The 15282-nt window shown below is 40.4% G+C and overlaps 2 protein-coding genes across 5 annotated transcripts in view; one reads left to right on the forward strand and one right to left on the reverse strand.

The window, feature by feature from the left end:
- Positions 1-12201, reverse strand: mob3c (MOB kinase activator 3C). 3 transcript variants are annotated; one of them, XM_088077836.1, is made up of 5 exons: positions 12051-12201; positions 6767-6945; positions 2983-3594; positions 1341-1543; positions 1-508 (listed from the first exon to the last, which is right to left on the reverse strand). In XM_088077836.1, exons 3-5 carry the CDS (start codon positions 3398-3400, stop codon positions 479-481), a joined length of 651 nt encoding a protein of 216 aa, XP_087933962.1. In that variant the 5' UTR covers positions 3401-3594; positions 6767-6945; positions 12051-12201; the 3' UTR covers positions 1-478. The 3 variants fall into 3 exon arrangements, with proteins under 3 accessions (XP_087933962.1, XP_087933963.1, XP_042337631.1); XM_088077837.1 differs by having other exon boundaries at positions 11963-12096; XM_042481697.2 differs by lacking the exon at positions 12051-12201 and having other exon boundaries at positions 6767-7062.
- elovl1b (ELOVL fatty acid elongase 1b) overlaps positions 11525-15282 on the forward strand; it is a 20688-nt gene continuing 16930 nt past the window's right edge. The window contains exon 1 of one of the 2 annotated variants that reach the window (XM_042481683.2): positions 11525-11682. The gene's annotated coding sequence lies outside the window, so the exon portion shown is untranslated. The remainder of the gene's footprint in view (positions 11683-15282) is intronic. The other variant, XM_042481690.2, reaches the window with a different exon arrangement.

Here is a 15282-nt window from a genome sequence, read left to right on the forward strand (position 1 = left end):
TGTTTTTGTACATATTTATGTGGTACTGTGCAAAAAATACATTTGCAAAAGCACTGATCATTTACAGGCTGGATTTTTAAGTTCACACCATAAAAAACATCATAAAAAATACAAACTTTCATTCAATAAAATAAGACTCCAACGCCGTATATAAAAAGATCAAACAAACATACATGCACAGGAGGAAAGAAAAAGCACAGTACAGGAGTACAGGAGATGTATTATAAACAAACACAAAGTCCTACATAATGATGGCATCAAGCACCACACTTACTGTAAATAAAAACCTCTGTGAAGGCGGAGTGTCACCACATGAAGAAGTGTGGTAAGCTAGTGGACCTTCCCAGTAATGCTTAGAAAATCACTCATACAACTTTATGTAGAAACGTCCTTTGTTTTGAGTGTTTTGAAGCCGAAGATTTCTCACAGGGCTCAGATAACGTGAAAATGTAAACTCCTTTTGTCCATGTGGTTTTGTTTAATTGCATATCTTCTCGGTCATCTCCTTCTGTAGGGAGAGCAAACACAGGACAAGTTCAACACATCAAATTCATATTGTACAAGGAGATGAATGAATGCTAGTGCAATCTTATCTTTCAACATGAGAAACATCATTTCTTGTGAGAAAGAAAGCCGTTGCAACAAGAAGAATCACCTCGGGCACTAAAGGTGGTACAATAAAACAGGGTCTGTTTAGAAGATTCATCTTTTCCGTGGCGTGTTGACATAAATTTCTCATTTTCGTTTCACTTTATGAGGGGAATTACACAGCCTGGGCTTCATAATGATGATAACTGAAGCCTTTTATTGACGCTGGAAGCACCATTCTCCATCTGCTCATATGTGATGAAGGTCTCTTTGTTGGAAAAAATAAAAAAAACAACAACTACACAAACTGACTCATTACATGACTGCAAAAAGTCAACAACTTTTCTTCTGAGAGTTTCTGCTTCAAACCAAACAGTTTTCTATAAAGCAGTTAACAAGTTCCTTTCATGGTGGAAAATTGGGAAAAAGTGAGAGCTAATTCTATTTCTAGTGTCAAATGGAAAATTATTTTTATCTAAGGGATAAATTGTCGTCTGTGCTGCCTCAGAAGACAAAGATTGCTGTTACTTTCCACTGGGAAAACACACTGACATAGGGATAACGCTCAGCCTCACAAAGCATGCTGCACAACAAGATTATAGATGGCATGATTGCTGATATTTTCTGCAAGACTGACAGTTATGAGACTGATACTGACAACCCTCCAAACACAAAACATCCATCTCAACCTCTTTATCCCGCTCCCTGTTGTCAACCTCCTTCACAGATCTGAGCTCGCGCTATAGTCTCACCAGCGGCTCCAGTTCAGAGTGATCAATGAGGTTGAACTCCGAGATGAAGTAGTAGTAGTGCTTGTAGCAGGTATTGATGTGGGCCTCTGCACCCATGCTGCAGATGCTGTCAAAGTGATGGATGTAAACGTGCACAAACACCCGGAAGAGACGGCTCAGGATCTTCTTGCACACCTGCTGGAAGTTCTTGGGGAAAGGTACACCTAGTGTGGAAAAAGGAGACACGTGTTAGAACATTAGTAGACTTCCACCTGAGAAATTGTTTCATTAAACCTGAGACAAAAATGTAATCATTTTCTATAATTGCAACCCATCATTTTGCAGATGTAATATCATGTAAGTAATTATGATTTCTCCTAAACAGCATTAATATTGAGTACTAGTCAGTGTCAGACAGAGCATGACCTCTTGTCAGGTAAAAGAGACACAACAGAGAAAAGATAGGTCCCAAACTTAATACTCTATAGAACTTTTATTTAAAAATATATAACAACATGATTTTCAGTTGCATGCACCTTCAGTCAGTCTAAAAATTGCCTTTATGCTTTCTGTCATGAGAAACGATAAACACCTCTTGCAGTTGATGCGGATATGCAAAGGGCCACACCACCTCTCCGACATAGGCACAAGACACACAGACTTTTCGTTGGCGTTGTGTCTCTTTGTTGCCATGCACCGTTATGAGTTTTTGTGTCTCGTTGTTTTGTGTCTTTTTGTAGTCGTTACGTCTCTTTAGGGTAATTTTGTGTCTTACTGAGGTAATTCTGTGTCCTTTTTAGTAATTTTGTGTCACCTTTTACTCATTTTGTGTCCCGTTGTAGTTGTTTTGTTTCACTTTGTAGTCATTTTGTGTGTCTTTATAGTTGTTTTTCCAGGATTTGCAGTGTCTTTTTGCAATTCATTTGCATCTCTTTGTGTCTCTTTGTGGTCTTTCCCTGGTCCCTGCATGTTAATTTAAACTTTGACATTTTGCAGGTGAATGCCAGGGCCCCCCCTGACACTTTGGGCCCCTGGGCCTGTGCACAGTAGGCCTTTTTAGTAATCCATCCATGCTTGTACCTGAAATATTCTCTATTACTTGATCCTTGAAGGGCTGTAAAAAGGTTGGGAACCTCTGCACTAGAGCACATCGTTCTACATATTATGCTTACAGTATGCATCAGTTTTCTCACCCTATTTAGGCTTTGGAGGATTGTGCACTCACTGGGTAAAAGGAGGACAGACTCTTGCAAATCCATCACTTGCTAACAAATAGACACAACCCATTAGCACCTATGGGAAATTTGGAGTTTTCATTTTACCTGACCTGTATGAACTCCCAGAGGAAAATTATGCAAAATCCACACGGTGAGGCTCTTGATTCTCTCCTCTCATAAAAGCAGATTGTCAGAACTGTTACTGAGATAAAATACCACCACAATCACTTGTTCAATCTCCTAAATGCCAAGCTCATTGTTTCATTAACCTCTGCTCGAACTTTATCATCCCATTTGGGATTTTAATGAAGGGGAACAGCATTGCACTCCAGGCTGACACTTCAGCATTGATGCAGCGCAGCGTCTGTGCAGGCAGCAATCAATCACGTATTAGGTTACACACTCAATAAAAGTCTCACGCCTTTATTTATAGACTCCTCACACACCTACTCTGGTGGGGAAGATGTCCTCATTATTGATCAGCGACTCTATCCAGTCCATCAGCAGGTTCATGTACTTGAGAGCTGGCAGCTTGGTGGGTTTCTTGTAGTCGTCGCCATCCTGCCACCTGTACTCGTACCTCAGCCCGCCAGACATGATGGGACATGTGCGCTCGGAGCAGTACTCGCTCACCGTGCCATAAATCAAGTTGATCCTGTTAAAGAAATCCACCACGTGAACCGCAATCCAGTCGCTGATGTTTTCTCCCTCTGGCAGCTGAACTACTTTCCTCAAGTCTAAGCCAGACTTGAGCGAGGCCTGGGCTTTTTTGTAGAGTTCAAATCGCTGGGTGCCCGGTTCAAACCGTTTCCTCGGCCTGAATGTTTTGTCTTTGCTGAACACTTGTCCAAGACACAACGCCATTGACTCCGTGGCTTCCCCTGAGATAAGGGGGGAGTGAGCTCTCTGGAATAGTAATGTGTTTTGAGTTTGATAAAGCGTGACCTTCCTGAGAGATGCAACCAGGCTGGATTCAGCTCGGAAATCTGGTCACAGGGGGTCAGCTTCTGTCGTGCACAGATTGCAGGGAGCTCTTGTTTTCAGAAGGTGGGACGTTTCTGTGAAGAACAAACAACAAGAGAAGTCAGAGGCCTCTTCTTTTCTTGCCAATCCACTGCTTTAGACCAAAAATTGCATATGACCAAAACATCAAAGGTATAACTACAAACCATATCATGGTCAGATTGTTTACAAAGGGGCCATATAAAACCGAGAAGTAAGCATGACATCAAAATTCCCAAGTCAAACATTTTCAAGAACTAGATCATTAAAATGACTCATGCAAGCCAAAGTACACACTGCACAGAAAACTGTATTCCCCCCAACTGAGGATCCTAAATGTGCTTTTATTTCCTCCTCTGCTCTGTGTGATCAAGATGACCATATGACAAGATCTTCAGTGGCACCCATTGATAAAAATAGCAAGTTTTACTCAGTTGTGGAAGAATTTAGGCCACTTGAGTGAAGCATAATTGGGAAAATGAATAGCGTGCAGCGGCTTACAAAAGGTTAACCACTTCTAGAGAGAATTGTGAAAGAAAAAGTCCACTGCACAATGCTCACTTTGCTCTGAAACAGCACAACTTTTAAAGAACATTCAGGTGACGACAAAGCTCCCATACTGCAAAACGTCAGATCTCAAATTCCTTTTTAAATATCAAGCAGGTGTAGGTGCTGCAGAAACTACTCTATCCACAGAGAAATGCACATAGTCTGTATTCAGATACTTCGCCTTTAACCCTTTGAAACCATGTTTTTTCTTGTGCTGCATTCAGACACCTTTCACATGCATTAAAACTTTTGAAACTCAAACCAACTGGCTTGATTTCTGAGCAAGTTGGTGAGAAATGTTCCCCCAAATTGCAAGGAAATAGGAAAAGGTGACAAGAAAGTGACTGAAAATTACTTTTAAGAGAGAGAGCAACAGAGAGAGTGAGAAAGGGAGATAAATTATTATGTTAATATAATTACAAAATAGGGGAAAAAGTTCTGAAAACTATTCAATTCATTATTATTTTTTATACTATACTATAAAACTATAATTCATCTTGCTATAATTCCCTCTTTAAAAACCATCCTACTTATCCTTTTTAGCGATTTCAGATCATTTTCTTGTAACTTGTAACTTCTTCCTGTGTTTTTGAAAGACATCCAGCAATTTTCTCAGGTTTTAAAGAGCTAAACAAGCTGTCAGGACCTCTGAGAAGCTGCGATGTCACAACAGCGAATTACAGTGTAGTCACACCCACACTGTCAGTGACAGAGATATGTGAAATCAGCAAATTTGTTAATTTTTGTTATCATTTTCAAAAATGATAAATATATAGTTATGGTCAGGTCTGTCTGAAGTTTGTGCTTATTTTGTGTGGTTACTTTGCTGTTTTGTTATCTTTGAAAAACCAAATCTACCAGCAAAAAAGCCAAGCAATGTGCTACTGTGGACACTGGCCGCAGCAAAATGTATTTTAACCACCTAAAAAATCAATATCAGTGAAAGTGTAGGCTATATTTGGAATATTTTCTTCACTTTACCTTACACACTAACCAGTCAAGGCAGCAACAGACCAGCAATTCACTTGTTTTGCGAAGTAAAATTACTCTTTTTGTCTATGGTGTCTGGTCGTTTTGGGACAACAGTTTCAGTTTCCTGTTGGAAAGGACTGTCAGATGGCAAGGCGACGCAGCAGAAATATTCTAACTAGAGTGTACACACACTGATATTGATCTTTCGGGGTTTGCATTTTTTTAGGTGGTGGCTAAAAATCAACGGAGACAGTGTCGTTTCATTTTATGTACGTGATGCAGGGTTTTTCTTACCAAGTTAATGTAAACAAATTTGATTCAGTCTACCTAGAGAGAAACGGTTACTACAGTGCCATTACAGTCATTCCCCAGCTGCAATGGTGGTGCAGAGATGGAAACCTGGATACACTGACCAACCAGGGCAGACTGGGCTTTTCAGGAAGGGGGCTTAAAGAGACAGGCGCTAAAACAGAGCGTTTCAGACGGACATTGAGAACAGGTTTATTCAGGCAGACAGTGTGGGAAAAATCATGTGTTATTTGAACATTACAGCATATAAAGATGTTTCAGTGAAAACCCAAAATAAAAGTATGAAACAGAAAATGTGCATAATATCTGACCTTTAAGTTTAGTGTAAAAACACAAAGCATGGCAACCCGCTCAGTTCAGCCTCCACACGCCCTAGATGACTGGTGATGAGATTCACAGCCTTTAAATTTATGATAATAAAAAAATGATATAAGAATTTGAATATTAAGTAAGTGGATTATTATTGGAAAATAAAGTGGGTAGTAAGATATAAAGTTTAGGTACATATCATTGTGTTATACTCCACTGAGTTATGATGTAACTGTATCAGATGCCTCCACAGACTTGACACTGCAGTCACATTCAAGTGACTGTGGTTGCAACATGATACTATATCCGCATTTGTGTCCCATTTTGAACTGCCGGCCTCAACATTTCCTGTGGTTGTTTCTCTGCGACTCAAATTAGCAGAAGTTTCTGTCTCTGCATTATCATCTGTGCTCACATTACAGACCAAGCACTGATCTGGAGGTTTGTTGTGAACTTGTGTTGACCTAGTGCCTCATTCGAGAAAACTCTCAGTCCACAGACTCCTCACTTCAAGTAGTCTGTTCACTCTTACTGAAAAAAATGGAAAAAAAAGTGTTTGATATATGAGAAGGGTACTTTTTCTTTCCACTAGCTTTCACAGTCTGCCTGATTTCAGTTCATAACTCACCACTGGGGGAGCATGAATACGTGGTCATGAGATAGCTCTTAGTGTGTCCATAACAAAAGGGCTTCTGAGGAAGGCTCATGGTCATATGTGACACTCAGTGCTTCATTCAGGGAAACATTAAACTTGGACCCTCTGAGACACTAAAGACAGTATTGGTTTGTACCAAAAGTGACAGCATGTGGGACAGAGTGTCTTAAATTCTGATCAGTTTACGTCTCCCTACGTGCCTAAACAGCCTGCAGACTGGAGCATGTCTGATCACGCACTGTTGGCATACTTTCATGGTTTCTCTGGAATTTGCCTCAGACTCTGGAGACCAACCAAACTCCCCTCAAGACCCGACACATAAATGAGACAGAAAAAAAGAAGGCACAGCAAGTCTCGGATCAGAAATAAAGGAAGTGGGAGAACAAAAACAACAAACTAATGTTACAGAATGGAAAAAGCTGTCTGCACTGTACCTGGCTGAAATCCTACAGCGGAGAAATGTGGTGGAAAGTTCAGGGAGGATTCAGGCGCCGGAGCCCTTGACTTCAAACTCTCCGTGGAGGACAGATCCAGCTGCTCTGCCCTCTCGAACTCCTCTGGATCCTCTCCCTCTCTGCCGGGCACCAGCAGACCAAGAGTCTCCAACGTCACTCTGCAGCAAAGACAACACAGTAAAGAGAGAAAAAGTTGTTTGGCTTCTCTTCCTGTGGGTGATGTCACATCCTGACTTTGCCTTCTCGGATCTGTGTGTGTGTCTGTGGGTGTGTGTGCAGGACCTATAAATTGAGGGAGTAGAAGGGGTGGAAAGGGCCTTTCAAAACCCCCACTCGGCCCTCCCTGTTTTCCATTTCTTTCTTTTCTTCTCATCCTGCAGACAGAGCAGCCAGCCCACTTGTCCCACCAAAGTCCAGCCCTCTGGTAAAGGTCCTGAGAAAACAACCCCTCCTCTTAAGCCACATATAGGACAGAAAGAGCAAAATGATCCCACAAACATTTCTGGATGTTTGGCAATCCGTGCCACTCTTTTTTCTTTTCCTTTTTTTTTTGTGAAGTCTCAATAACATATCATTTAAATTCTTGGCCTTTTTAAGATATTGTCGTTGAACTTAACCCTAAATAGAGAAAGTGCTAGTCTCCAAAAAAATGCTTCTCCAAACATTGACCAAAAATGCATTTAAATCATGAACAAACAAGGCATGTTTGGCTGAAACTGTCTACTGGTGCCCTTGGGGGCTGAGTGCTCTTATGATAGCTGCCCTGACTGATGTCTTTGTGTTGAAGGTGAATGGGTGCCACTAAAATGAAGAGGGTGTCTGTTTCTGTGTAATGACACCTAACCTGCAAAAAGAAGACTCTTTGTGATAATTCCCTCCAGTATGGAATAATAAAACTGCAGGATTAGATTGAGTGTCATTTACAGAATGAAAGGTTCGCACATGTTTTTGATGAAGTTTTATGATATGATTTATGTCTTCTTAGTCGAGGAGCAACATCATCAGACAACTACAGCTAGATTTGTGATGACAGTTGCCTTTCTTTCCAGGATTAAAATATTGTAACAGTGTGTATACTTATCTGAACACTCTTAGTGTTTCAGCGAGTGGCAGCAATCAAGCCAGTAGCTAAATCAAAGTGGTGAGATTACCAAATTTGGAGTTCTCTGTGCATGGTACAACAGGCATACAAATGAGATTTTATTGCTTTCCTGAAGCTTTATCTCAAGACTCTTGATGTTGCCTATAATGGGAAGAATTCTGACCCTGATCTCACACCCATTAGGTTCAAGACGTACTGTATTTTTGGAGGTGAATAACATAAATGTTATCTGTGAGAAATAGCTGCTACATTTGATTGTGTTTACCCTCCTTTTTGGAACATCTGAAAGTAATTGTGCATTGTACTAAATAAGACTGATAATCTGTGGCCTTGTAGCACCTCTAATAGCCTTAGTGCTTGTGAAAAAAACGCAACCAATCAGGGGTGAGGAGTCCCAATTGCAACTGTCAGTCATGTCGATGAGAAGTAGAGTTATTCATATTCCACATATACATTCAAGTTTCTTTCAGAGTAAAACAGGTAGCATATTCAGGTTTCTCATAAACAGAGTATGGTGTTTGGTGTTAGACACATAAACGGGATGCTCAAAAAATCCAATCATAAACAGGTTTATTCATGTCAATGGAAACACACTCGTTTTCTGCTTGTGAACCGCGGTCAAATTGTCAAACTAAGCAGCACTGATGAATCAAGATTCTGTACCTGCATTGCCTTTTTGTTGCCCCAGATGTTTTCAGAAACATATTTTAGTGTGCTGTTTAGCTTTATTTTGGATAAACTGTAAATCAGAAAGTTGGCCTGGCTGGTGGGCAGTGTTTGGTACTGTATCTCAGCATGGCAGGTGGGTCTCAAACATTCTCATTTTACAGCTAAACAGTGCACTAAAATATGTTTTTGAAAACATTTGAGGTGAGAAACAGGCAATGCAAGAAGAGAGTCTTGATTCATATTTGATCAGTGCTGCTTAGTTTGACAGTTTGACATCACTTCAGCAGTAACTGACATGATTAACTCTATGATCAACTCTAGCTTTAACCAAAGACCTAAACGTATGATTATGAAATACTATTTATTATTTGTGTCATAAGGCTATATATGTAATACGCATATAATATGGTGTAGTGGTAGCTGATAAGTTGGGTGTACTACAAGGTAGATGGGAAATTTACTTAGAGGAGAGAGGGCATACTCTCCTGAATATTCCAGTGGCTTTTGGCTGATATGTGTGCTTACTGGAAACACCCAGAAAAAGAGCACGGCATAAACCTGCATACAGCCTCCACTACAGCACTCACTGTGCATATTTTGTTGATTTTCTTCCATCTCTGTACTGCTCAAAGTTTATTTGAGACTTGTATATACAATAATGGACTAAACAAAGTTGTTACAGGCTGCAGTAACCCAATATTTTCAGTAGGGGTCACCATGACTATAATTCTGAGTTCTGTTTGATGACACTTTCTATATTTGGGGTTATTAGTGAGTTATCATCAGGGGAATACCTTTTTATTAAGACCAGCAGGTAGTTTGGGTTTAAGTGCTGATTAAATATTGATTAGTGCTTAAAAATTTGGCATAAAATGCTTGTATACTGCTCAGTGTATATAAAGGAAGTAGCCTAGAGGTAAGTGGATGATCACAGTTTTCAAAATTCAGTTCAAAAGGTATAAGCCACTGTTTGAAAAAAAAAACAGGTTTTCTTACATTCTTTTACATACAAAAAAATGCATTGGCTAACCATTATCTGACTTACACAACACATTTGTCAAAAACTCCCAATAGTGACGACACACACAGGAAACTTGACATGACACAATGGCCTCCTGCTGCCCTCTGCTCTACTTCTGCTCTGCTTGTCACTGTCATCACCCAAAAATGTGACACAGGAGGAAGTGCAACCAGTCCAGCCATTTTTCCACCTTTGATTGTCACTCAGCAGTCACTGCTATAAGTCACTACAACCATACAGCCAGTAACAACAAACACAAAGGTTAATGAAACCATTGTAGCTGTTGGTATAGGGAAAGCTGTTCTGCCTGTATGTTCAACTGTAAACATGTTTTGTTAGTGTCTGTTCTCCGTTAAAGTAAAAGTCGAATTAGAAAAAAAGACATATTTTAGGCATTTTCTATATTTTATACATATTTCAGATGCATATTTCAAAAATATAAAAGAATCAAACACCTTCTTCTTCTTCCAGGTTTAAAAGCTCTCCTGAGGCCTCAGGCTTACTGTAATAAAGGGCCCCGCAATAAAATCTGACGGTAAACCATTCTCTCTGTAATCCCTCTGTAATCATTACAGGTGCTCGCCATCAGGACAGCGTCGCCTACAACATTCCAGTATCTATATCACCTCACTTAAACAGGCTACTCACGTGGGATTACTTAAAGTCACATCAGATCCTTTTCTTTAATGTTAAATGTTAAATAAACTCGCACATACCTGAGCAGAGGTATGGTTTACATAGCATGAAATGTTAAACATGTTGCCGCTGCTGTTTGACAGACATGAACAAGCAGAGTTTTATCTTTACTGGGTATCAGACTGTGTCATTCATTGATCTGAGGCTTGGATAACAGTGTTGTGTGATGTGTTTTGGGGTTTTTTTTGTACAGTGGTGGCAGATAAACATTGAAGAGATAAAATGTGGAGGCAGGTAGGTCATGTGTGCTTTTAGCAGATTATTTTGTTGTAACTATCATTGTAACAGTACAACAGGTTGTACTATGTTAATTTGTATAGTCCCTATCAAATAAACTATATAAATGAATATAAAATGACACGCTGACAGGCAGCATCAATTGATAATGTGACCGGATGGACCCCGTGGCAGCTGTATGACACGCAGCTGGATGGCATCAGGTTGAAACACTGCCGGTGACAATGTAATAAAAAGAGCGTGAGGGTCCTGATAGGGCGGGTGGGTCCAACAAACCCCCAGTGTTCACTTCCTGCATGAATGTAGAGCCAAACCATTATGTTTTGGGGGGTTTTCTGAACCTAACCATATGCTTTTGTTGACATCTGTAATGTAGACAGTAGAGTCCACTCACAAAGCGATGATGTGCAACAACTTGGGATGAGAGCATGTTGTAATGGTGTGGATCCATAGCTTGTTTGAGATTGGAGGAATGTTACAACTGTCCCTGGTCTCCCCTACTTAGTGATAATCAGTTGCAAGCCAATAGGCGGGGGAAAAGTAGGTCTAAAGCGAAGAGGAAAAACTAATTCCAGCAAGAAACACAAAATTCAGTACTCATCTGATGAAGAGTGATTACTTAATTATATTTATATTAGACAATTTACAACCGACCCTGCGCACTGGCACACACTTCTAATGTAGGAAACTGTTTTTTCCCATGTGTGTGTTTTTTGATTTATTGGGTAAATAGCAACTCTCCATGGAGAGGTTATAATATGCTAACTAGCCTATATGCCCCTAATATCTTTCACTTTCTTCAGTTCAAAGACAAAAATGGCGTGCTTCTAATCTACCGTATACTAGAGTTTAGACAGGGTCACTCCCAGCAAAAGCAGCCTAAGCAACGTTTTTTGTTTTTTTGGGGTTTTTTTTTGGTCTGAATAAATCTGCGCTGATTGATTTTGTATTGGTGATGACTGATATTTGATACATACGGTTGGTTACGTCCTTATTAGGCGACCAGCTCACAGCAGCGCAGAGGTGACTCCACCTTTTTCCAGCTCCATCAACGGTCTGAGTCAAGAGGAAGATTTAAGCGGAGAGGAAGAGGAAGCAGCGCTGAACTCCTCACACGAGCTGGGCGACGTTATCAGCCAGCTTTTTACAGTCTCCACAGGTTTATTTAAGGTGAGTCCTTTCTTACAATGTTTTTATGCGATTAAACACCTCGCAACGTGCGCACTTGACGAGATTTTCGTTCATTTCAGGTGCATTTATTTTAAGGAGGGTGTGGGGGGCGCGCGCTGCCAATTTCCGTAACGTCATGTTTAAGTGAAATTCACTCAAGTGGCTTAATTTGCTTCTTTCTAAGTTTAATATTGTGGACCAAAATACATTTTGCTGCAAATTAAGAGCAGGCTGAGTTTTTTGGGTTTTCTTTTTTAAAGCAAAGTTAGGTGCGACTTACCTCTGACCTCGTATCCGGTGTTGTGCCCAAATGTGTGTTTCTTGAAAACATTTGGTTGCAGATTACAGTAAATTTGCAAAGCAATTACCTGAGTTATGTTGGCTATTGATGTATCGCCCTGTATGTGCCCGCTCCTCATCATTTGCACCTGCGCTGCGGACAAAGAGCTCATTGACAGCCGGGTCTCCTTCCGCTCTGCACAGTGGGTGCACTGCACTTTGAAGGCAATTGTGTCGATTGTAGCTGTCACACATCGTCATGTAAGAGATACATAGAGCCCACTGATGTGTGCATGCACGTGTAACAGGTGGGTAAGCATTTCTCCTAGTTTGAACAGAGTAAATCAAAAGTGAAACTTAGCTTTTGGCCACATGTTACAGCTGTTTCTAACGGTTTAACTTGAATCAGAGTGGACTCTGGCGCACCCATTTTTCGTCCATCCAGTTCCTGGGACGGTGTATTGTCCTGGTGGAGAACATTGAAAAGAAGTGGCAAGTTTCAGACAGAAGCAGGCCAGTCTTCTCAGTGCAAATATTGACCCCCGCTTCAAGCGTTAAATTGTAAAACTAACAAGGAAAAAGAACAAGTAAGACAAATTGCAGTTGGACATCCACAGCCACCAGCTATAGAAAAATCACCCACTTTGCATCAAGTGATGAGGCCAGACCAGCGTCCCTATTTAAACATAGCTTGCAATAACCCACCCTCCACCTTCTTGACTTACTCTGTTACTCTTTTTTCACACATGCAGCGACGCTAGGTCCTACTAAAGTAGGCTCGTGTGCAGGCTGATTAGAGTGTCTGAGTATGACTTATTACTATTATCCCACCAACCTCCCAGGTTGCGTCACATCATGTCGAAGCTTCAAATTTTATTGGCAGGTACTTATCACTAACTCTTAAAGGCCCCTAAAATGATATTGGGGACAGACTTATTTTTTTGGGGGCAAATTTGCATCAGTAACTACCCACAGAGAGCAAATAACAAAATATGCATTCTTTGTCCAAATAGAAAAAAGCCAAAATATTGAATATGTTGCAGCAGCAGACCCTGAGCTCTTCTCTTCATGGAGTTCATGTTTCTCAAATGTCTCGTACTCGATGACCCTCGTTGATGTTTCTCTTCTCAGATAATTGCCTACTCAGGTAGATTATGGATCACTAACTCTGTGTAGACATGTAAACATTAGCCGTAGCTAACAACTGTGGGATGGAGACAAAGAGCTCCAAGGTCAACCAGCCCAGGTGTACTTCTGATAGTAATGTAAACACTGCAGCATTGTGACTGTTAACGCTCCAGCGTTGCATATTGTTATCGCTTCATCAGCTTCAAATGTCGACACCTTGTCTGAAAGACTCCTTTAAGACAAGTTTCAGTCAGTGGAAAATGACATGTACTTTGACGTGTATTTTTCAAACAAGAAAACTCTTGCAGGCTGAGCTGGGTGTGTTTATGCAGCAGTCAGACTTCACACAGACCACAGTCTTCTCCTGTTGCTCACTGAGCAGTTGTAGTAAAGTGATTTGCTAGGTAGTGGAAAAATGTTAGTCATGCACGTTTCCCTCACCACATATTCCCTACTAGTCGGGTGTTAAAGGGATCCTTGTCACTTCTCAGTTACTTGGTTCACAGAAGCACGAAGCAAATGACAGTTTGTGACCGAGGGGTATTTGAAAACACTCGAGAGGGACTGCTGTTTCATAAAAAACGCCTCAGGCAAACTGTGAAAATGTCACTCTTTACTTTGGATCTGTGTGTTGTCAGTTAACCCAGCCCATGTTAGCTTTGTATGCTGAATAGTTATGTAAATAAATAAGTCAGTATATGAGGATGAATTGAGGTTCACAGAGCATCTCTGAATTCATTATTTATCCAAGTAAATGCATAAATATTGACCCCACATTAAAGGATAGAAACTGTGTTAAGTGACACTATGTGTACACTCCTTTGTTGATATTTTAGGAGACTGTTTTGTAATTCATGCTTCAAAGTTTGATGTGCTTCTTCCTTTGAGTAAGCTGCCTTATCCGACAGTTAGTATTTCATTGAGGTAAATGTTATGAATGCTAGTTAAGGGTTTAGTCACAGTTATCTTTTACAGCTTCATTTTGTGGTGTTTGAGTCAGTGTGGTTTTCAGGCCCTAAAAAGCTTGTCGAATGTACCATTGAAATCTAACCATCCACCCCCACCCATAGCCTTTGGTTTCATTGGATTAAATTGACTTTTTCTGCTTAAAAAAAGTTTGTTTCCTTTATTGTAGCTGTGGCTGTAAGTGGCTATTTCAGTCCCATTAAATATGTCATGATGGCCTCACAGATGTTTATGGCTGTGTTTTGACTAGCATGCAAGGAAAGCTGTGTTTCACATTTAATCAGTGATGACTTTTTTGTCCTGTGTTTGTTACTGTGCTTGTTGGGTCATGGTTTTGATACCAATATCTGCAGCCATGAATAGATAAGTCAAAGTGTTTAATAGCTGCATCGTCAGGTTTTGGAAAATTAGACCAAAGGTCAGGCTTTTAAAAACACACTTGTTACAAATTGTAAGAAAAGATATAAATGTTGAAAAGCTGTTGTCACAACTGGCTATTGTTTTCTCTGCGTGTGTCATTATCAGTTGTATCAGAAAATTCCAACTAAAATTTTTACAAGCATTGACACATGTATATGTTCGAAACGATCAAGTGGAAGTTCTTGTCATAGATGCATTTTAGGTATTCTTGAAAGACATGGATAGTGTCATTCCAGTCGTGGTTGAGTCTTACATAATCTCAACCTGTCTGTCGGGCGTGTTTTACACTTGCCCCACATATCAAGTCTGGAGTTGTTTAGTTAACGAGTTTGAGCGTGCTCGCTCGCATGAGACACCTACCAGGGCACACCCTTGAGTAGACGAGAAAAGGCTTTCAGTGAGGCAGAAAACTAAGTTTTTAAACAGATGAGGGATTCCCCTTCTGTAATTATTAGGTGCTGGTGGACCAATGTGGCCTGTCCTCTTTTCAGGTTACATGGTGGAGCCGAGGTTGTGTGAACTCAGCTTGTAGCTGTTTGGCAAAGCTGGAAGTTTCTGAAGTTTCTTGACATTTTGCCAGTCTTCCTTTTACATAGTCGTATTTTCTGCATCATTTTTGTCATTTAAATTGTCTGGATTGTAATTTTATTTTGTTGGTCTATTCTGCACATGCAACAGTTATTGCACGTCTGTCCATCTTTGGAGAGCAGCTTCCTCAGTTGCTCTTGAGGTTTCTTCCTTTTTTTCCGTTTTTTCTTATCTGAAGCAAGATTAAAAAGGACTTAGGGGGTTGTATTTTGTATAGTT

This window comes from Plectropomus leopardus, chromosome 5 (assembly GCF_026936395.1).
Source record: "Plectropomus leopardus strain MGB_pleo_1.0 chromosome 5, ASM2693639v1, whole genome shotgun sequence".
Classification (NCBI taxonomy): Eukaryota; Metazoa; Chordata; class Actinopteri; order Perciformes; family Serranidae; genus Plectropomus; species Plectropomus leopardus.

Bases quoted from the DNA above. Each gene is read 5' to 3' on its own strand.
- mob3c (XM_088077836.1), bottom strand. From the start codon at position 3,400: ATGGCGTTGTGTCTTGGACAAGTGTTCAGCAAAGACAAAACATTCAGG. The intron at 1,544-2,982 runs GTGTGTGAGGAG...TTTCCACACTAG, and splicing joins CATCTTCCCCACCAGAGTAG to GTGTACCTTTCCCCAAGAAC. The intron at 509-1,340 runs GTGAGACTATAG...CTCTCCCTACAG, and splicing joins ACTCTGAACTGGAGCCGCTG to AAGGAGATGACCGAGAAGAT.